This window comes from Chrysemys picta, chromosome 4 (genome assembly GCF_011386835.1).
Source record: "Chrysemys picta bellii isolate R12L10 chromosome 4, ASM1138683v2, whole genome shotgun sequence".
In the NCBI taxonomy this organism is placed as follows: domain Eukaryota; kingdom Metazoa; phylum Chordata; order Testudines; family Emydidae; genus Chrysemys; species Chrysemys picta.
The window spans coordinates 61,672,694-61,694,051 of NC_088794.1; the positions used below are offsets into that span (position 1 = coordinate 61,672,694).

Below are 21,358 nucleotides of genomic sequence, written 5' to 3' on the forward strand. Positions count from 1 at the left end.
TTTTGGAGATAATGCCTCTTAAAAAGGTAGGCCTTGATGGATGGATGGATATATATCACCTTTCTAGCTTCATTAGCTGTGTGTGTGTGTGTGTGTGTGTGTGTGTACACACACACACACACACACACACACACACACACACACACACACACACACACAGAATGGGTAAGTTAGATGTCATGGGTCTGAAATGTGCTGCCATGAGGGCTTAGATAACTGGAGATGGGTGCAGTGTTGGGAGATCAGACAAAACCTGCAACAAGCACTATCTGATCAGTCTGAGGAATCTGGGTATTTGAGGTTGCTCAAAGAACTAGAACACTGCATAAAGAACACTGCTGAGGGTTAACACCTGTCTTGCTATGATGCATTATTGCAAGGCTATCCAAACCACCCTGGAAAAGCTCTAGTATAACTGGGATTCTAGTTTCCTTGTGCCAGAAATGAAACTTGACAAAATAAATGAACAGGTTAGTGAATAGGAGCAGCGAACAGGGGAGTTTTGCAAAGGAGTTTAGAGGGGGAATGGGAGAGTGGGGGGCTAGATACACGTAACATGCTCTAAACGTCTTTAAACTTAAGGCCAAAAATACCCCCGATAAAAAACAGAACAACAACAACAAAGAATAGTAAATAGAAAGAATAATAGAAAGAATAGTAAATAGGGCAGGCAACCAGCTTGGCTTAACAGTGAAATCCTTGCTGATCTTAAACACAAAAAGGAAGCTTACAAGAAGTGGAAGATTGGACAAATAACCAGGGAGGAGTATAAAAATATTGCTCAGGCATGCAGGAGTGAAATCAGGGAAGGCCAAATCACACTTGGAGTTGCAGCTAGCAAGGAAGGTCAGGGAAAGTGTGGGACCCTTACTGAATGAGGGAGGCAACCTAGTGACAGAGGATGTGAAAAAAGCTAATGTACTCAATGCTTTTTTTGCCTCTGCCTTCATGAACAAGGTCAGCTCCCAGACTACTGCACTGGGCAGCACAGTATGGGGAGGAGGTGACCACCCCTCTGTGGAGAAAGAAGTGGTTCAGGACTATTTAGAAAAGCTGGACGAGCACAAGTACATGGGGACAGATGCACTGCATGTGAGGGTGCTAAAGGAGTTGGCGGATGTGATTGCAGAGCCATTGGCCATTATCTTTGAAACCTCATGGTGATCAGAGGAGGTCCCGAATGACTGGAAAAAGGCTAATGTAGTCCCCATCTTTAAAAAAGGGAAGGAGAAGGATCCGGGGAACTACAGGCCAGTCAACCTCACCTCAGTCCCTGAAAAAATCATGGAGCAGGTCCTCAAAGAATCAATTCTGAAGCATTTGGAGGAGAGGAAAGTGATCAGGAACAGTCAGCATGGATTCACCAAGGGAAAGTCATGCCTGACTAACCTAATTGCCTTCTATAAGGAGCTAACTGGCTCTGTGGATGAGGGGAAAGCAGTGGACGTGTTATTCCTTGACTTTAGCAAAGCTTTTGATACGGTCTCCCACAGTATTCTTGCCAGCAAGTTAAAGAAGTATGGGCTGAATGAATGGATTATAAAGTGGATAGAAAGCTGGCTAGATCGTCGGGCTCAACGGGTAGTGATCAATGGCTCCATGTCTAGTTGGCAGCCGGTATCAAGAGGAGGGCACCAAGGGTCGGTCCTGGGGCCGGTTCTATTCCATATCTTCATTAATGATCTGGAGGATGCCGTGGATTGCACCTTCAGCAAGTTTGCAAATGACACTAAACTAGGAGGAGTGGTAGATATGCTGGAAGGTTGGGATAGGATACAGAGGGACGTAGACAAATTAGAGGATTGGGCCAAAAGAAATCTGATGAGGTTCAACAAGGACAACTACGGAGTCCTGCACTTACGATGGAAGAATTCCATGCACTGCTACAGACTAGGGAACGAGGGGGGCTAGGCAGCAATTCTGCAAAAAAGGACCTAGGGGTTACAGTGGATGAGAAGCTGGATATGAGTCAACAGTATGCCCTTGTTGCCAGGAAGACTAACAGTATTTTGGGCTGTATAAGTAGGAGCATTGCCAACAGATCGAGGGACGTGATCATTCCCCTCTATTCGGCATTGGTGAGGCTTCATCTGGAGTACTGTGTCCAGTTTTGGGCCCCACACTACAAGAAGGATGTGGACAAATTGGAGAGAGTCCAGCGGAGGGCACCAAAAATGATTAGGGGACTGGAGCACATGACTTATGAGGAGAGGCTGAGGGAACTGGGATTATTTAGTCTGCATATGAGAAGAATGAGGGGGGATTTGATAGCTGCTTTTAACTACCTGAAAGGTGGTTTCAAAGAGGAGGGATCTAGACTATTTTTATTTATTTATTTTAATATGGGGATATATCTATCTCATAGAACTGGAAGGGACCTTGAAAGGTCATTGAGTCCAGTCTCCTGCCTTCACTAGCAGGACCAAGTATTGTCCCTGACAGATTCCCCCCACTGTGATCCCTAAATGGCCCCCTCAAGAATTGAACTCACAACCCTGGGTTTAGCAGGCCAATGCTCAAACCACTGAGTTATCCTTCCCCAGCAGATGACAGAACTAAGAGTAATGGTCTCAAGTTGCAGTAGGGGAAGTTTAGGTTGGATATTAGGAAAAACTTTTTCACTAGGAGGGTGGTGAAGCACTGGAATGGGTTACCTAGGGAGGTGGTGGAATCTCCTTCCTTAGAGGTTTTTAAGGTCAGGCTTGACAAAGCTCTGGCTGGGATGATTTAGTTGGGGATTGATCCTGCTTTGAGCAGGGGGTTGGACTAGATGATCTCCTGAGGTCCTTTACAACCCTGATATTCTAGGATTATGTTTTCCAAGGTGCATTACTTTGCATTTATCAACATTGAATTTCATCTGCCATTTTGTTGCCTAGTCACCCAGTTTTGAGCAATTCTTTTGTAGCTCTTCGCAGTCTGCCTGGGACTTAACTATCTTGAGTAGTTTTGTATCATCTGCAAATTTTGCCCTCACTGTTTACCCCCTTTTCCAGGTCATTTATGAATATGTTGAATAGGACTGGTCCCAGTACAAACCCCTGGGGGACACCACTATTTATCTCTCTCCATTCTGAAAACTGACCCTAATCCTAATTCCTACCCTTCGTTTCCTATCTTTCAACCAGTTACCAATCCATGATAGGACCTTCCCTCTTATCCCATGACAGCTTACTTTGCTTAAGAGCCTTTGGTGAGGGACCTTGCCAAAGGCTTTCTGAAAATCTAAGTACACTATATCCACTGGTTGTATGAGCACAGCTCAGATTAAAACAGATTATTACCAAAATTTGCCAGACCCTGGCAGTAATTCACACCCATGGTGTTCTGTATTGAACATCAAGAAGAGCTCTCTGAACCACCAGACCTATACAACTGCTCACATTGAGATTGAAATTCTCATGGTTCTGGTTAAAATATTCCCATCACAGAAAAGCTTTATGACGATAAAAAACTTCATAACACCAGTTGCTTCTCAGCAGCATTCATCTATAGCCCAGTATTTCCAGCAGCTGGGATTGATAGTGCCATGCATCCCTGGGGTGAGAGTCCATATGAGGCATTTCTGGAAGTTCCAGTTCAAGACATGGAACTGCTCGCCAGAAGTGGTGCAGAATCAGGTGTCAGATCCAGACGATATTCTGATGTCCCTTAGCAGATGGATGAGTCCCAAGACCATGCTGAAAGTCAACCCTGTTCTTGTTCCAAACCTTTGGAACACTCACTACAGAAGCAAGCCTCTCAGGCTCTCACAAGGAGTAATGGTCTCAAGTTGCAATGCGGGAGATTTAGGTTGGATATTAGGAAAAACTTTTTCACTAGGAGGGTGGGGGATGGACTAGTTTTTTCTGACTTTAATGCCTTATATATGTACCCACTTAAAATCTCTCTTTGTAGTTAAATAAACTTCTTTTATCCTTTAATTAAAACTAATCCAGTGTTGCCTTTAAACTGAACTATGTAGGTAACACCACTTATGGTAGAAAAAATTGTTAACTGATCTCCTTAGAGGGGCAACGGACCTAAATATATCTGGACTGTCCAGAAGGGGGCTGGAGAGTGCACAACACATGTTTGAGGGTGGGGTGGGTGAATCTGGAACAGGAAATGCATTGGGGCTACCCTGCAAATAGTAAACAAGGCTGCTGGAAGCCAGAGCATGTTTTTTCTAACAAACTGGTGGCATCAGAGTTGCTGGACCAGGGCTGTGGCTATAAACAGATACTCAGGGTGTGACATGATGCTGTTTCCTGTTTGTGAGGGTCCCAGGTTGGGAGCTACAGTAGCAAAGCATTGTGAGGCACCCCAGATTGAAAGGCAGGGGTGAAACAGCTCCTCACTGGTCTGGATTGCACCTCTGAGTGTCATACCAACATCCTAGGGGCCTTAGACACCAGCTGTCTGCTTCGACACCTTGATGGCTTTAGCAAGAGGATCCAATTACAAAGGAATAGGAGCCAGAACCAGCATAGATCCTGATTGAGATCCTTTAGGCATCTTAGTTTTGCTAGATGAAGCAACTGAAGCCAAAACAGCTCTCTTACGTCTTTGGATCAGATGATCTCCTGGTATCCAATGTTTTAGCAGCAAGATTGTCTTTAAGTAAGAGCAGACTGCAGGTGCTCAGCCTGTGCTTATGTGCTCTGGCAAATAGAACACCCAGAAGGACAGTGGCCTTCCCGAAGGCACATAAAGCACCTAATGGAGTCATCCAAAGGCAGGAAGAAAGCTGAGCATGAAGCACATCTCTTAAACCCCAGTTTCTGTCATTACAGGAAACTGAACGTATAAACTATACTAACTACACTTAACACTAAAAACAAACAACTACAACAAATTATCCAAAGGCACTGAACAGGAGAAAACCCGTATCTGACAAACCAGACAGAGCAGTTCATTTTCATCTGGCGCAGCGGTTGGGAGGAAATAAGGGTGCAGCATCCCTTTACATTTGGAGATGCTAGTGCGCTTTAATGGGCACTACTTTGAGATGGTTCTACCATTGGGCTGCACAGGGCAGCACATTACCCATAACTGGGAATCTGCAGAGCCACTCAAAGAAGTATTTGTGATCTGAGCATTGCTGTAACCACTACTGTCATTTTCACAGTGCTGCAAAGAAGAGACTGAAAGGAAGAGTCTTGTACAGGAATTTGATGCTCTCATATGCAAACATGCATTCTGTCATTGCCATGTTGAGGATTTTATTAATTTCTTATTATTTGTATGGTGAGTACACCTCGAAGCCTCTGGGATCATGCTTAGGCACCCTACAGATAAATAATGAAAAAACAGTTACCTACCTTTCCACAACTGTTGTTCTTCCAGATGTGTTGCACATGCCCATACCACTGTAGCTGTGTCTGCACCTTGTGCATAGTTGCTAGAAAACTTTTTCCCTCAGTGGTTCCTGTTGGGGTGACTCGGGCACACTCTACAGCAGTCTGCCATTGCATGCCAGTAGAATCACAGAATATTAGGGTTGGAAGAGACCTCAGGAGGTCATCTAGTCCAACCCCCTGCTCAAAGCAGGACCAATCCCCAACTAAATTATCCCAGCCAGGGCTTTGTCAAGCCAGGCCTTAAAAACCTTTAAGAGGGAGATTCCACCACCTCCCTACGTAACCCATTCCAGTGCTTCACCACCCTCCTAGTGAAATTGTGTTTCTGAATATCCAACCAAGACCTCCCCTACTTCAATGTGAGACCATTGCTTCTTGTTCTGTCATCTGCCACCACTGAGAACAGCCTAGCTCCATCGTCTTTGGAACCCCCTTCAGGTAGGTGAAGGCCGCTATGAAATCCCCCCTCACTCATCTCTTCTGCAGCCTAAATAACCCCAGTTCCCCCAGCCTCTCCTCATAAATCATGTGCCCCAGCCCCCTAATCATTTTTGTTGCCCTCCTCTGGACTCTCTCCAATTTGTCCACATCCCTTTTGTAGTGAGGGAACCAAACCTGGACACAATAATCCAGGTGTGGCCTCACCAGTGCCGAATAGAGGGGAATTCCCCTCAGTCTGGTGGCAATGCTCCTACTAATACAGCCCAATATGCCGTTGGCCTTGTAGGCAACAAGGGCACACTGCTGACTCATACCCAGCTTCTCGTCCACTGCAATCCTCAGGTCCTTTTCTGCAGAACTGCTGCTTAGCCAGTCGGTCCCAAGCCTGTAGCCATGCATGGAATTCTTCCTTCCTAAGTGCAGGACTCTGCAGTTGTCCTTGTTGAACCTCATCAGATTTCTTTTGGCCCAATCCTCCAATCTGTCTAGGTCACTCTGGACCCTATCCCTACCCTCCAGCGAATCTACCTCTCCCCCAACTGTAGTGTCATCTGTGAACTTGCTGAGGGTGCAATTCATCCCATCTTCCAGATCATTAATAAAGATGTTGAACAAAAGCAGCCCCAGGACTGACCCCTGGGGCACTCTGCTTGATACCGGCTGCCAACTAGACATCGAGCCATTGATCACTACCCGTTGAGCCCAGCAATCTAGCCAGCTTTCTAGCCACCTGAAAATCCATTCATTCAGCCCATATTTCTTTAACTTGCTGGCAAGAATACGGTGGGAGACCGTATCAAAAGATTTGCTAGAGTCAAGATATATCACATCCACCACTTTCCCCATATCCACAGAGCCAGTTATCTCATCATAGAAGGCAATCAGGTTGGTCAGGCATGACTTGCCCTTGGTGAATCCATGCTGACTGTCCCTGATCACCTTCCTATCCTCAAAGTGCTTCAAAATGGATTCCTTGAGGACCTGCTCCATGATTTTGCCAGGGACTGAAGTGAGGCTGTAGTTCCCCGTATTCTCTTTCTTCCCTTTTTAAAATATGGGCACTATATTTGCCTTTTTCCAATCGTCCTGGACCTCCCCCAATCACCACATATTTTCAAAGATAATGGCCAATGGCTCTGCAATCACACCAGCCAACTCCCTCAGCACCCTTGGATTAGATCTGGATTAGACATTAGATCTGGACCCATGGACTTGTGCACATCCAGTTTTTCTAAATAGTCTTTAACCTGTTCTTTCACCACTGAGGGCTGCTCACCTCCTCCCCATATTGTGATGCCCAGTGCAGCAGTCTGGGAGCTGACCTTGTCTGTAAAGTCCGAGGCAAAAAAAGCATTGAGTACTTCAGCTTTTTCCACATTATCTGTCACTATGTTGCCTCCCCATTCAGTAAGGGTCCAACACTTTCCCTAACCACCTTCTTGATGCTAGCATACTTTCTTGTTACCTTTCACATCCCTTGCTAGCTGCAATTCCAATTATGACTTGGCCTTCCTGATTACACCCCTGCATGCTCTAGCAATATTTTTATACTCTTCCCTAGTCATCTGACCAAACTTCCACTTCTTGTATGCTTCCTTATTGAGTTTAAGCTCACCGAAGATTTCACTGTTAATCCAAGCTGGTCGCCTGCCATATTTGCTATTCTTTCTGCACATCGGGATGGTTTGTTCCTGCGACCACAATAAGACTTCTTTAAAATACAGCCAGCTCTCCTGGACTCCTTTCCCGCTCATATTAGCCTCCCAGAGGATCCTGCCCATTAGTTCCCTGAGGGAGTCTAAGTCTCCTTTTCTGAAGTCCAGAGTCCATATTTTGCTACTCTCCTTTCTTCCTTTTGTCAGGATCCTGAACTCAACCATCTCATGGTCACTGCTGCCCAGGTTGCCACCCACTTCTACTTTCCCTATCAATTCTTCCCTGTTTGTAAACAGCAGGTCAAGAGGCGCACGGCCCCTAGTTGGTTCCTCCAGCACTTGTACCAGTTAGTCGTCCCCAACTCTCTCCAAAAACTTCCTGGATTGTCTGTGCATTGCTATATTGCGCTCCCAGCAGATGTCAGGGGATTGAAGTCCCACATTAGAACCAAGGCTGTGATCTGGAAACCTCAGTTAGTTGTCCGAAGAAAGCCTCCTTCTGATAAGGTGCAATAAGGTGCAGCTACCCCCAATGCCCCTCAATTCCTTGCGGAATGCCATCCCAAAAAACAACAGTTATGGAAAGGCAGGTAACCATTTTTAGTTCAAGTGATTGTACATATCCATTCCACATTAGGTGGCTCACAAGCAGATTGTGACTGTGAGAAGCAAGCCAAGGAAAAGGAGGGCCAGTGAGGGGGGAATAGAACTCAGGAACAGGTTTGGGTGTTTGGATAACGAGGTGGAGGGGCAGCAGGTGGTGACGGAAGGTGGGAGGGTGAGGAAGAAGAGAAGAGCGGCTAGTCCAATAGAGAGAGGGGAGGTGTTGATGGAGACAGCACAAGACCTGGGCCCCCAGAGGATAGAGGAAGGCACAAGGGGGAGCATAAGAGAAGATAGGAACAGACACAGGTCAGGACTAGAGGGATCAGAGACTAGATTACTAGATCGCACTGTTGCCAGGCGACGACAGGTATATGTTATTGGAGACTCTTTACTGAGGAGATTGGACAGGCCTGTGACCAGGGCGGACCCAGAGAACAGAAGGGTGTGCTGTCTACCGGGCGCAAAGATTCGCGATGTGGACCTGCGGTTAAAAAGGATCCTAAAAGGAGCAGGTAAGAACCCCTTGATAATCCTTCATGTAGGAATGAATGACACGGCTAGGTTCTCGTTAGAGAGAATCAAGGGAGATTATGCCAGGCTGGGGAAGACGCTCAAGGAGAAGAGGCTCAGATTATCTTTAGTGGGATTCTGCCTGTTCCTAGGGAAGGGCAGCAAAGGGCTGATAGGATTGTGAGAATAAACAGTTGGCTAAGGGAGTGGTGCTATAAGGAGGGCTTTGGGATGTATGGCCACTGGAAGGCTTTCGGGGACAGACAGCTGTTCTCGCGGGATGGACTTCACCTGAGTAGGGAAGGAAATAGACTTCTGGGAGGGAGGCTGGCTCATCTTATCAAAAGAGCTTTAAACTAGGAAGTTTGGGGAGACGGTTGGGAGATGTACAGTTAATCTCCACGCCAGATTCCAACATTGAAATGGTGAGTGAGATAAGAGGAGATATAGCCGGGGAGATGAGATTGGACATAAGAAGGACAGGGGGGAAGGACACAAAGAGGCCTGTAACATATAGTGTTACTAATGGGAGACAGGCTAAACAACATACATTAGGGTGCTTATACACCAATGCGAGAAGCCTAGGTAATAAAATGGAGGAATTGGAGCTCTTGGTCCGAGAATTGCAACCGGATATCGTAGGAATAACTGAAACGTGGTGGAACGGCTGTCACGACTGGAATACAGGTATGGAGGGGTATGCGCTGTTTAGGAAAGACCGGAACAAAGGTAAGGGTGGCGGGGTGGCATTGTATGTCAATAGTGAGATAAGCTGTAAAGAAATAATAGTTGATGGAATAGATAACACGGAATCCGTCTGGGCAATACTCACACTGGGTAAAAGGACTACTAGAGCCTCCCCGGGGATAGTGCTTGGAGTGTGCTATAGACCGCCGGGATCAACCCAGGATATGGATAAAGAACTATTTAATGTGTTTAGAGAAGTAAATACTAATAGGAACTGTGTAATTATGGGGGACTTTAACTTCCCGGATATAGATTGGGGAACAAACGCTAGTAGTAATAATAGGGCTCAGATGTTCCTAGATGTGCTTGCTGATCATTTCCTTCATCAAGTAGTAGCCGAACCGACGAGGGGGGAGGCCATTTTAGATTTGATTTTGGTGACTAGTGAGGACCTCGTTGAGGAAGTGGTAGTAGGGGACAACTTGGGCTCCAGCGATCATGAGCTAATCCGCTTTAAACTAAACGGAAGGAGTAACAGAATTAAATCAAAGACTAGGGTTTATAATTTTAAAAAGGCCAATTTTAACAAACTAAGGGGACTGGTAAGGGAAGTGGATTGGGCAAACGTATTAATGAATCTTAAGGCAGATAAAGCCTGGGATTACTTTAAGTTAAAGATGCATGAGCTGTCAGAGGCCTGTATCCCAAAAAAGGGAAAAAGATTACTAAGCAAGAGATTTAGACCGAGCTGGATGAGCGACCGACTCAAAGAGGCGATTAGGAAGAAACAGAAAGCGTACAAAGAGTGGAAGAGGGGAGGGATCAGTAAGGAAACTTACCTTAGTGAAGTCAGAGAATGTAGAGATAGAGTGAGAAAGGCCAAAAGCCGTGTAGAGTTGGACCTAGCGAGGGGAATTAAAAGCAATAGTAAGAGGTTTTACAGCCATATAAATAGGAAGAAAGCAAAGAAGGAAAAAGCAGGACCGCTGAAGACTATAGCCGGAGAGGAGATTAAAGATAGTCTAGGCATGGCGCAATATCTCAACGAATATTTTTCATCGGTGTTTAATGCGGCCAATGAAGGTATTAGGGATACTAGCACCGTGACAGAGGGGCAAACAGAATGGGGGATTACCGTATCCGAGGTAGAAACAAAGCTCGAACGCCTTAATGGGGCTAAGTCGGGAGGACCGGACAATCTTCATCCGAGAATATTGAAGGAATTAGCGCGAGAAATAGCAGGCCCATTAGCGATAATATTTAATGAATCTGTAAACTCGGGGGTGGTTCCGTTAGACTGGAGAATAGCTAATGTGGTTCCTATTTTCAAGAAAGGGAAAAAAAGTGATCCGGGTAACTACAGGCCTGTTAGTTTAACATCTGTAGTGTGCAAGGTGCTGGAGAAAATTCTGAAAGAGAAACTAGTTGAGGACCTTGAGGTTAATGGCAAGTGCGATAAATTACAACATGGTTTTACGAAGGGCAGATCGTGCCAAACGAATCTGATCTCCTTCTTCGAGAAAGTAACGGACTTATTAGATAAGGGAAATGCGGTGGACCTAATATACCTGGATTTCAGTAAAGCGTTTGATACTGTACCCCATGAGGAATTATTGGTTAAGCTGGAAAAGATGGGGATCGATATGAAAATCCAGAGGTGGATAAGGAATTGGTTAATGGGCAGAATGCAGCGGGTCGTATTGAAGGGTGAACTGTCAGGTTGGAGGGAGGTTACCAGTGGAGTTCCTCAGGGTTCGGTTTTGGGACCCATTTTATTTAATCTATTTATAACTGACCTCGGAACCGATTGCAGGAGTGGACTGATAAAGTTTGCGGATGATACGAAGGTGGGAGGCGTTGCTAATTTGGAGGAGGATAGGGATATTCTGCAGGGAGACTTGAATGAGCTTGTGAATTGGAGTATCAGAAATAGGATGAAATTTAATAGTGAAAAGTGTAAGGTGATGCATTTAGGGATGACTAACAACAATTTTAGTTACAAGCTGGGGACGCATTGGTTAGAAGTAACGGAAGAGGAGAAGGACCTAGGAGTTCTTGTAGACCGGAGGATGACTATGAGTCGACAATGTGACGTGGCGGTGAAAAAAGCCAATGCGGTCTTGGGATGCATTAGGCGAGGTATATCTAGTAGGGATAAGGAGGTGCTGCTTCCGTTGTATAAGGCGCCGGTGAGACCTCATTTGGAGTACTGTGTGCAGTTCTGGTCTCCCATGTTTAAAAAAGATGAACTCAAATTGGAACGGGTGCAGAGAAGGGCCACTAGGATGATCAGAGGAATGGAAAACCTGTCGTATGAAAGGAGACTAGAGGAGCTCGGGCTGTTTAGTCTGACAAAACGAAGGCTGAGGGGGGATATGATTGCTCTCTTTAAATATATCAGAGGGATAAATACCAGGGAGGGAGAGGAATTATTCCAGCTTAGTACTAATGTGGACACGAGAACGAATGGATATAAACTGGCAGTGGGGAAGTTTAGGCTTGAAATTAGACGAAGGTTTCTGACCGTCAGAGGGGTGAAATATTGGAACGGCCTTCCGAGGGAAACGGTGGGGGCAAGGGACCTGTCTGGTTTTAAGTTTAAATTAGATAAGTTTATGGAGGGAATGGTTTAATGGTAAAACATATTAGCTGAGGAATACCGAGCAATAGCAGGTAAATAGTATAATGGCTAACAAGGGTCAGGCTGGAGACTCTTACCTACATGCTCGGGGTCTTACTGATCGCCATATTTGGGGTCGGGAAGGAATTTTCCTCCAGGGTAGATTGGCTGAGGCCCTGGAGGTTTTTCGCCTTCCTCCGCAGCATGGGGCAGGGATCGCTAGCAGGAGGGTTCTCTGCCAATTGAAGTCACCAAGACACAGGATTTGGGGACTTCATCAGCAGAGTCAAGGGAAGGGTAGGGACGGTTTTGTGGCCTGCAGCATGCAGGGGGTCAGACCAGATGATCATAATGGTCTCTTCTGACCTTAAAGTCTATGAGTCTATGAGATTAATGTGGAGGCGGGTTCAGAGTCTACCCGATCAGCATTGTAGAACAGCCTGTCTGAAACTGGATTGATGGAAAATGGCATAATAAGCAGAAAAAGTGTGCACTGATGACCAGTTTGCTGCTTTGCAAACATTTTGAATGGGTATTTGTGCTAGAAAAGGGCTCAAGCTGCTTCTGCTATAGTCAAATGAGCCAATATTCAAGGGGTGGTGTGATACAGCTAACCGGTAGTACAAACAATGCAAGAGTCCTCTGAGTGGAAACCGATTTGCCTTTAATCACATCTGCAATCGTGACAAATAACTGCATTGAGGATCTTAAAGGTTCTGGTGCGGTCCAAGTAGAAGGCCAGTGCTCTCCTCACATACAACAATGAAGCTTCTGCTCGCTCATCTTATGCGTGTGAGGCTTTGGGAAAATGTTGGCAAATAAATTGCCTGATTCATGTGGAAATGACCTATGTTAATAATTTTGGCTAAGGGCAGAGGTAAACTTTATCCTTACGGAAAAATATAAGGAGATTCTGGAATCAGGGCTCTCAATTGACCCACTCTCCTTGCTGAGGTTATCACAACCAGAAATGCCACTTTCACAAAGAGGTGGAAAGCAATCTACTGCTCACTGGAGGGTGGAACACTGAAATCACTGCTAAATGTACTTTAATGGAACTGTCAGACCTTGCTGTTTTAGGTGCAACAGATAATTCAAAACATAGTTTTGCATGCAACAGATAATTCAAAACACTGGAGAGACACTTCTCTGTTCAGACCGGATAGAAAAATATTTCTATTTGGCCAGGTAAGTACGCCTAGTTGAAGGCTCTCTGTTGTTCAGAAGCACCTCCTCAATGTTTTTCAAGAAAGTAATTTCTAGTGGTGTTGGCCAGGAAGCATCCACTCTGTCAAGTGGAGGGCCTGTAGGTTGGGATGGAACAGACAGCTATGTTCCTGAAAGATCATGTCTGAATCTAATGGGATTGGCAAGAGGAGGTCCTACTAACATGGTTGAGAAGCAGCGTTGTTGAAGCCATGCTGGTTCTATTAATATGAGGCAACCATGTTCCTGCTTGGCCTCAAATAGGACTCTGGATAGTAATCGTATCGGAGTAAAGGCATACAACTGGGAGTTCATCCATGATAACAGAAAAGCATCCAAAAAGCCAGTGCTGTGACCCTCTTGGGAGCAAAACTGAAGGCATTTTCTGTTGGCCTTTGTTGCAAACAGGTCCACTTGTGGAGTTCATCACAGCTGGAAGATGGATCTGGCTATGTCTGGATTCACCATTCGTGGTGAGAGGAGAAAGACTTGCTTAAGTGATCTGCCAATGTCTTGTGCTCCCCTGAGAGGTAAGCAGCTTTGAGGTAACTGAGTTGGTTATGCAGAACTCCTAAAGTAGAACTGCTTCCTGGCACAGTAGGAAGGAATACACATCTCCCTGTCTGTTTAAAAAACAGATTTGCTATATTGGCTGTTAACACTAACAGATATATTTTTTTTTTTTTGCAGAATACAGGCAGTTCTCGGACTTACAACACAATTTTCAGGAATCAATTGTGTCGAAAGGTCGTAACTCAGAACCGCAATCCACTCCATTGTAGGACTGAGCGTTGTAAAGTTGAAACCAGTTGTTGCAAGTTGAATCACGGTGTCAATGCTGATGCCGCGCACGCGCTCTCTGGAGCCCGATCACGTTGCTGTCTGGGCAAGGGGCTGAACTCCACCTCTGAGCCAGAGAAGTCGTCACCCCCTGCTGTTGAGGCCTGGGTCTGACGGCTTACTGTCGCCACTGGCAACTGGTGCCGGGAGTGGTCTGACTGGTGCTGGGAGTAGGGAGAGTCCTCAAGGTCTCAGCGACGGTGACCAACGGCACGACGAAGACCGGTGCTGAGGAGATTGTCTACGCCTGGGCAAGCCCCAGTGTGTAGACAGAGATTGGGAGCGCAATGCCAATGACTCGTAGTGGCAAGCCGGAGACCTGGGCCAATGTGGAGACTAAGAATATGGTGACCTAGGGCTCTGTCTTGGCTCCGGAGATCAGTAGTGCTTGTTTGTCTTGTGTGAGGCCTTGTCCGGCGGGTCTGTCCTCGTGGGGAACCATAGCCTGTTCCATTGCTGCACGCAGTGCCTGCTGTGGCGGGGGTGCGCTTAAATCTCCAGGCGCTGGGAGCTGAGAGGAGGTCAGCTGCGCCTTCGGCTTGGGCCCTTTACTGCTCCCTGGAGTTGGTGGCAGGTCCTTTTGTGGGGACGAACTCCGCGGGGCTGAGCCCTTTTGCAGTCCTGAGCCCTTTTGCGGGCCTGGAGTGTCTGTAAGGCCCGAATAGGGTCCTTTGCCCAGAGCCCCCTTTTCGGGCTTGCTTGGTGCCGACTTCTTTGTTTTTTCTTCAGCACCAGTGACCAGGGGATTGGTGCCAGGAAGAGCCTGGTGCCGGGGGTGCGCTATGCACCGAAGCCAAAGTGCTGTGTGCCGTATCAGATTGTGCCGGCTCTGAAGCTGGGTGTAGGGCAGCCTGCATCAGGAGGGCTCTGAGACATATGTTGTGCTCTCTCTGTGTCTGAGAATGAAAGTTCTTACATATGTGACGGCGCTCCTTTATGTGGGATTCCCCAAGGCAGCTTACACAACTCTCACGTGGGTCATTAACAGGCATAGGCCAGAGCCAGGGGCCCTGCCTGGGACAAAGTTGTCGCCCCCCCCCCCCCAACTATCTGACTAAACACTTAAACAGCTACTTAACAACTGACTAACAAATGATTAAACTATTTACAGCTAGAATCACAAGGCTGAGATAGGAGAGAACGCTTGCGAAGCAAGGGACAGAGGCGACCCGAGTGTCCACCACATGCGGACGCGCCTGATACACTGCAGCATGAGCATGGCACTCCAAAGGGCGCCAAAGCCAGCTTAATGGATACCGTTAAGGCAAAAGTCTCCGACAAACGCGCACGTGGGCATGTGCACACCTATAATGGAATCGACATTAGCAAGCACTCAAAGAAGAAGAATGGCTACAAGTAACAGTCCAGGGGAAGCACACTAGATGTTACAAGAGCATTACCCTGCTATTTGATTAGGTCTGAGAAATACAGGAAATTGCCTAGACTGTCTCTTATGGAGAAGAGAGTAAAATTCAGGCAGTTACAGCCCAATATTGTTCTAAGTGGGTTAGACTCTACTGAAGAGTGTTATGAACATGCCAATGCTCCTCTTCCAGAAGTGCGTAGAGCCACTTTGTTGCCGCCATATAGATTTTCTTCTTTAATGACAGGATATCTTTTTAATCCATGGGGCAGCTGTTGTGGCTTTGAAATCTCAGAATAGGGTGCCCTCACTTAAGCTTTATAAGATCTTTTGGTACAAAGTCCCCCTCCTGGTAGGGCTACTGCTGTATTGAGAGTGAATACCTATGATGTATGAAATTTTCTTTTTGTTTGTTTGTTCTAACTGGCTGTTCACATTCAGATCCTATGATGTCCTCAAAGGATGAGAGTATTCAATAGGGTTTTTCAATCAATTTTTAGACCTTCTTCTGTTTTGCCAGTTGGCAAACTAAACTACTGCAGTGTTCAGGCACAGGAATTATTCCTGACTGTCCAGCTCTAGTGGTAATAGGGTGATTCAGAATTTGCCCTCTTCAAGAGCAGAACTATGAGAAGGGGAAAAAAAAAAAAAGGAATAATATGCGTGGGGGTTTGGGTTTTTTAATGTTTCTTAGGAGTTGCCGTCTCCCTGTCCCAAGAGGGAGGGGGCCCTGTGCGTCAATGTAATTTATCTGGAATTCACCCACCCAAGGATAGGCATTGGAACAAATCCAGATTATGTGAAGAGCCCAATAGGGGGCTTGGAAGCTTGATAGGAAAGCTGAAAGACCTAGGAACTTGGGCTTTGTTCAGTAAATCGAGTGGCTTTTTGTACATAGATAGGGATTTCTCACTTACTGCACAGTCATCCAATGATGCATGAGAAATGGAGATGTTATGTGCTTCTTGGCTGGGCATCGATTACCCAAAGCACTCCTTGCACTTTGACATGGAGTCCCAGCTGTGAAGGTTGGAGAGAAACCCTTTTCTACCTCAGACTTAGAACCAGTTTCTCTGGCTGAGCTGCTGTGCCCCTACTTCGCAGCCCACAAACCAATTCCTCTTCTGAACCTGAAACAGAGCTTCACAGAAGAAGCAACCTTGAATTTGGAGAGCATCTCTGATATGAACAGGAGTGGGAATCCTTTCGGGAGGAAACTTGCTGCTCTTGGTTGAGCTTTTTCATGGTGGAAGGAGAAATCATAAGGCCCTGACGTGTTGGTTTGACTCAGAGCTTCAGGCCCTGGCAAAGGGAAGGTCACCTGGCTAGTAGTAAGCAGAGCAGAGATTGTTCTCAGAAGCTTCTGAAAGCTCAAACACGCAGAGCAACTCTGCATATGTGTGTGCTAGGTCAGGGGTGAGGGGAAGAGTGGGAAGACAAAGCCCTGTAGAGAGATGCTGCACCAGAGGGCTGGAACCTCAGTACCCTGGTGATTCCCAGGCTGAAGAGAGGAGATATAAACTGAATGAGATTGCTATTGCCCAAATAAAGAAATAAAATCTAAAATATATAAAAACAAACTAGTGAGAAAAAGCCAAATTGACTATTTCTGCCATCACCAGAGGCAGAACTGACGAGGGGGCAAGACTTAGCAATACCACAAGACTCCTGAGAATTCTATACCCCTCTTGTGGAGAGCTGGGAGAGAAGCTGGGCAGCAGAGAGATACTAGGGATATAAAATCAAATGGGGAAAAAACCCTAAGAGGAGCCTGTATTTCAAAGCTTAATACATACCGCAGAGGCCGTCTCCTTACTCTCACACAGAGCTCTTTCCAGATCACAAAGACTCCCCAGCCTGGTCCCTCTCTTCTTTCCATTTGGCACTGGCTCCTTTAATTTCTTCTGTTTCCTTTTAAGACCCAGTGGTCCAATATCACATCTGGGAGACAAGACCTAAGAAACAGCCAAAGCACAACTGTGTGGAGCATTTCTCAGTGCATTTATCCTGGCATAACACATGGCCACGCACTCATAAGTCCATTTAGAACAGAAGTACCCTAAAACTTTGACTAAGCAAAGGTTATGTTGGGGGGAAAACAGTAGCCAGAGGACTGAATCCCATTTACTGAAATGGACGAGACCGCAGCCAAATTCATCTTTAACATGGAGTGGAGGTCCATGGAGACTCTGCTGCAGCACGCATTATTGACTCTTGACTTTAGTCAGCTCCTGGCCTCACTAAGACTCCAAGGCTGTCCCTCCAGACACCCCCAGTTTATAAACGAGGGTCTGGGAAAAGGTCAGGAATGTTTCCAGTTGCTGCAACAGTTTAGATTAATATCCAGGCTATCAAGCAGTGTCACAAGCACCTCTCTGCTCACACTGTATTTAAGAATTTGATATAGGACGTTTGTCTGCACAGTTAGTCTTTGTTTCCAATTTAGTTAGTTAAGGAAAATACAAAACAAGCCTCCTCCAGGCTGAAGAGAAGTATGCAGTAAACTTACAATATGCACAATGCCTCTAAAACCTTTTGCAAAAACATTTAATAAAATATTAATGCCAATTTCAGCTTTTTATGGGATTAATACCTACAGCAGTGAGGGACTACTTAGACACGAACTCTGTGCATTACACATATTAAATCTATTTCCCCATGTTAAGTATCCTCACACATTCTTGTCAACTGTCTAAAATGGACCATCTTGATTATCACTACAAAAGTTTTCTTTCTCCTGCTGATAATACCTCATCTTTATTAATTAGCCTCTTACAGTTGGTATGGCTACTTCCACCTTTTCATGTTCTCTGTATGTATATATATTTCTTACTAGATGTTCCATTCTATGCATCTGATGAAGTGGGCTGTAGCCCATGAAAGCTTATGCTAAAATAAATTTGTTAGTCTCTAAGGCCTGGTCTACACTGGGGGGAATCGACCTAAGATACGCAACTTCAGCTACAAGAATAGCGTAGCTGAAGTCGACGTATCTTAGGTCGACTTACCTCGTTTCCTCACGGCGCGGGGTTGGCTGCCGCCGCTCCCTGATCCGGCGGGTAGTGTAGACATTCCCTAAGGTGCCACAAGTACTCCTATTCTTTCTGTGCACATGTGTGGATACAGTTTAGAGTTCTTACCTCTAGAAGTGAGTAAGGGGAGTTCTCTGTCAGAAATGTATTGGCTGCACACTCCTTCCAAGCTTGAACATCTGCCACTAAAGACTCTAGCCTTGGCAGGTAGTCCAGATGTACCGGGATAGAGCGACCTCTCGCCACAAGTTCCACAAGTGTGTCTAGCACGGGCACACGTCCTCCAGCCTAATGAATTAGAAATTAAGAGATGCTTGATTTGTACAAGACAAAAACAGAACAAAGACATTTGAATCAACTGGAGTGAGATTTTGTAAAACAGAATCTAGGCATTTTTATTCACCTACTGAGAACAGTCCTATTTATAATTTCTTTTCAATTTTTGGCACCAGTTTGTTATCTGTGTTTTTTAAATACCCGGATAATAAAAGTACATTTTCAAACTGAAAGCATTTAAAAAAAAAAAAAAAAAACCTACAAAATAACTCCAGGCCAAAAAGACTCCCCCAGCTGAAAGCTCCTAGCATCCACACCACCATGAATCCCTCTCTGCTGGAAAGCAAATGAATTTCTAGTGTGCCCTGAAGGTAAATCAAAACCTGTCTATGCATTTCCAGTCTAAGCACATCATAGCAGAGTAACATTCCAAAGCAGAGCTCCCCTTAAAAGCAGCCCCTGTTCATTTAATTAGGGGTCTACAGATCAAGTGGCTCCATCAATTGGAAGCATGGCAGAATCACATAAAGGAGAGGTGATTTCTGAAAAAGGCAGAATTCAAACCATTTAGGACTCTACAGGTTACAAACACCTTAAATTTCATCCAAAACTCAACTGACAAAAGATTGCATAGCACTGATACTATGTACTGCTATAGGAAACAATGTTTGTTGTAAGTGATTCAATCAAATACATTTTTAGAAATAGAGAAAGAGCTGAAATTAAGGGTGCTGCCACTCAACAGGGCCTTCTTTTCATACCCTTCAGTGTGTGGAACGTCAAAGCCCCTAACTTAAACATTAGAAAACCAGCAAATGTTCAGTTAAGGTGTCTCCACATGATATCTCCAAAAAAAGTTAGTGTTGTAAGAATAAACAAAACCCAAACTTACAAAACCCAGGAAACGCACACTCTCTTCATAGTTTCTGTTAAAAGGTAAATTTTTCAGCCTCTTTAAAATCCCAAGAAAAGTATATTGGACTGAAAATTAGTGGTCAGGTCAGGGTAGAGCTCGTAGAGAAAATCTGAAGTCATCCAAAAAAAAAGTTCCCAAGACAAAGCATCCTAAAAACTGAGTTATTTTGAACAGCTGCTAAAGCCCTCTACCACTTTTTTTTCTCATACCTATCATTGCACCACCCTACCCCTGAGATGTAGTACACGGTATGAAGAAAGTGATCCATAATTTAAAACATTAAAAATGGAATGAAGCAGCACTCTTATTTTGCTAACAGAATACCACACAATTCCAAGGTACAATGGGGAAGAGGAGAGAGCACAGGAGTCTGTGTAGTGTGCCAGTAGTACGTTAATTCCAGTCTGTAATTCTAAAAAACAAGGTCTAAGAAATTATTATATTTCACATGTTAGATGTTTTCAGTACCATACACTAAACTCAGTGAGGGGTGTCCAGTGATATAGGTTTCTTGTGCTTCTATCTCTGTTTTATCCTATGTGCAAAAAAATGTTAGAAGGATTTTGTAACTTTGAAAACAGCTCAGTTTTTGGGTTCCTGCATTTTGGCAGCAGTTTTGCCACAATTTTAAACTACTAAATCTATCTGTTAGGTACTTATTTGATCCCCATTACTGTAGAAGCCGAGCTTCTCACAATCTTTAACGTAGTTATCCCCACAATACTTGTTGAGGCTGGGAAGTATTGTTATCTGTATCTTACAGAAGAACAAAGGCCCACAGAGAAACTAAGGCCAAAATTTTCAAAGAGACCTAAGAAAGTTAGATGCTCAACACCCAGGGGAAGTCAACAGGATTTGGGCATCTATATCTCTTGCGCCCTTTAAAAAAAAAAAAAAAAAATTATGACTTGCCCAGTGTCATAGGAAGGTCTGCGGCAGAGTAGGGAACTGAACCTTGGTTTAAGAGCCAGGCTACTGCCTTAACCCCTGAACCATCCTTTCCCTTAAAGAGAACATATCCCTTGTATACACTTTAAAAAGGATGTTGAAAAACTGAAGAGAGTTTCTAAGTATGTACACGTGGAAGAAGGTTTCTGATATTAGGAGGCCCTTTAAGTTTAGAAGATGACAGCATAGCAAGATCCAATACCTGAAATTTGAAGTCAGAAAAATTCAATTTGGAAACAAGATGCACATTCTTAACACTGAAGATAATAAAAGTTTCCCATGTGAAGTGGTTAATTCACTGTTGCTTTAGGTCTTTAAACTGAGATTGGTTGTCTAAATGATATGTTTTAGTATAATCACAGTACATAAAGCAGTACAGTAGGGAAAAATAATTCCCTCTACCACAAGAGTTAAGTAGATGAAATTCTATTGTCTGTGTTTTACTGAAGGTGAGACTAGATGATCACCATAGTCTCTTCTGGCCTTAAAAATCTATGAATCTACAATAGGCAACTACTACATTCCAAACTAGCTGCAATTTCTGAATAGTCTTAAGGAATAAACATCCAGATCACATGATATTAATCTGTTAACCACTGCACAAGTTGTTCAGCCAAAGAAGACAGAATGTAGTTCCAACAGCCATGCTTCTCTTGTGTGGAGCAATTTTTGTCTATTATGATAAAGTATCACATAGTAGGCTATGGCTAAGGTGGAAAGGCCAAAATTCTGGTCTGTCAGCACACTGCATACTTTCAATTTGCTTAGGAAGCTCACTATCAGTGTACTCACAAATCAATCAATTCCTTTAAAGACAGAGTATAAATAAATGACAGCCATCGAGTATGGACAAAAAATCACCAAAGTAAAACATTACTTCTCATAGGACAGAAGTTTCAGCCAATTCCTGTCATGA

At 44.8% G+C, this 21,358-nt stretch overlaps 1 protein-coding gene across 16 annotated transcripts in view; it reads right to left on the reverse strand.

Moving 5' to 3' along the window:
• The window catches only part of KDM5B (lysine demethylase 5B), a 179,329-nt gene that overhangs the window by 27,203 nt on the left and 130,768 nt on the right, over positions 1-21,358 (reverse strand). For 9 of the 16 annotated variants that reach the window (XM_065595091.1, XM_065595087.1, XM_065595092.1 and 6 more), the window contains 2 exons: positions 18,411-18,590; positions 17,067-17,225 (listed from right to left, as the gene is read on the reverse strand). In XM_065595091.1, coding sequence (XP_065451163.1) covers positions 17,067-17,225; positions 18,411-18,590 — 339 coding nt within the window. Of the gene's footprint in view, positions 1-10,080; positions 10,144-17,066; positions 17,226-18,410; positions 18,591-21,358 lie in introns of all 16 variants that reach the window. The other 7 variants (XM_065595088.1, XM_065595090.1, XM_065595086.1 and 4 more) reach the window with 1 other exon arrangement.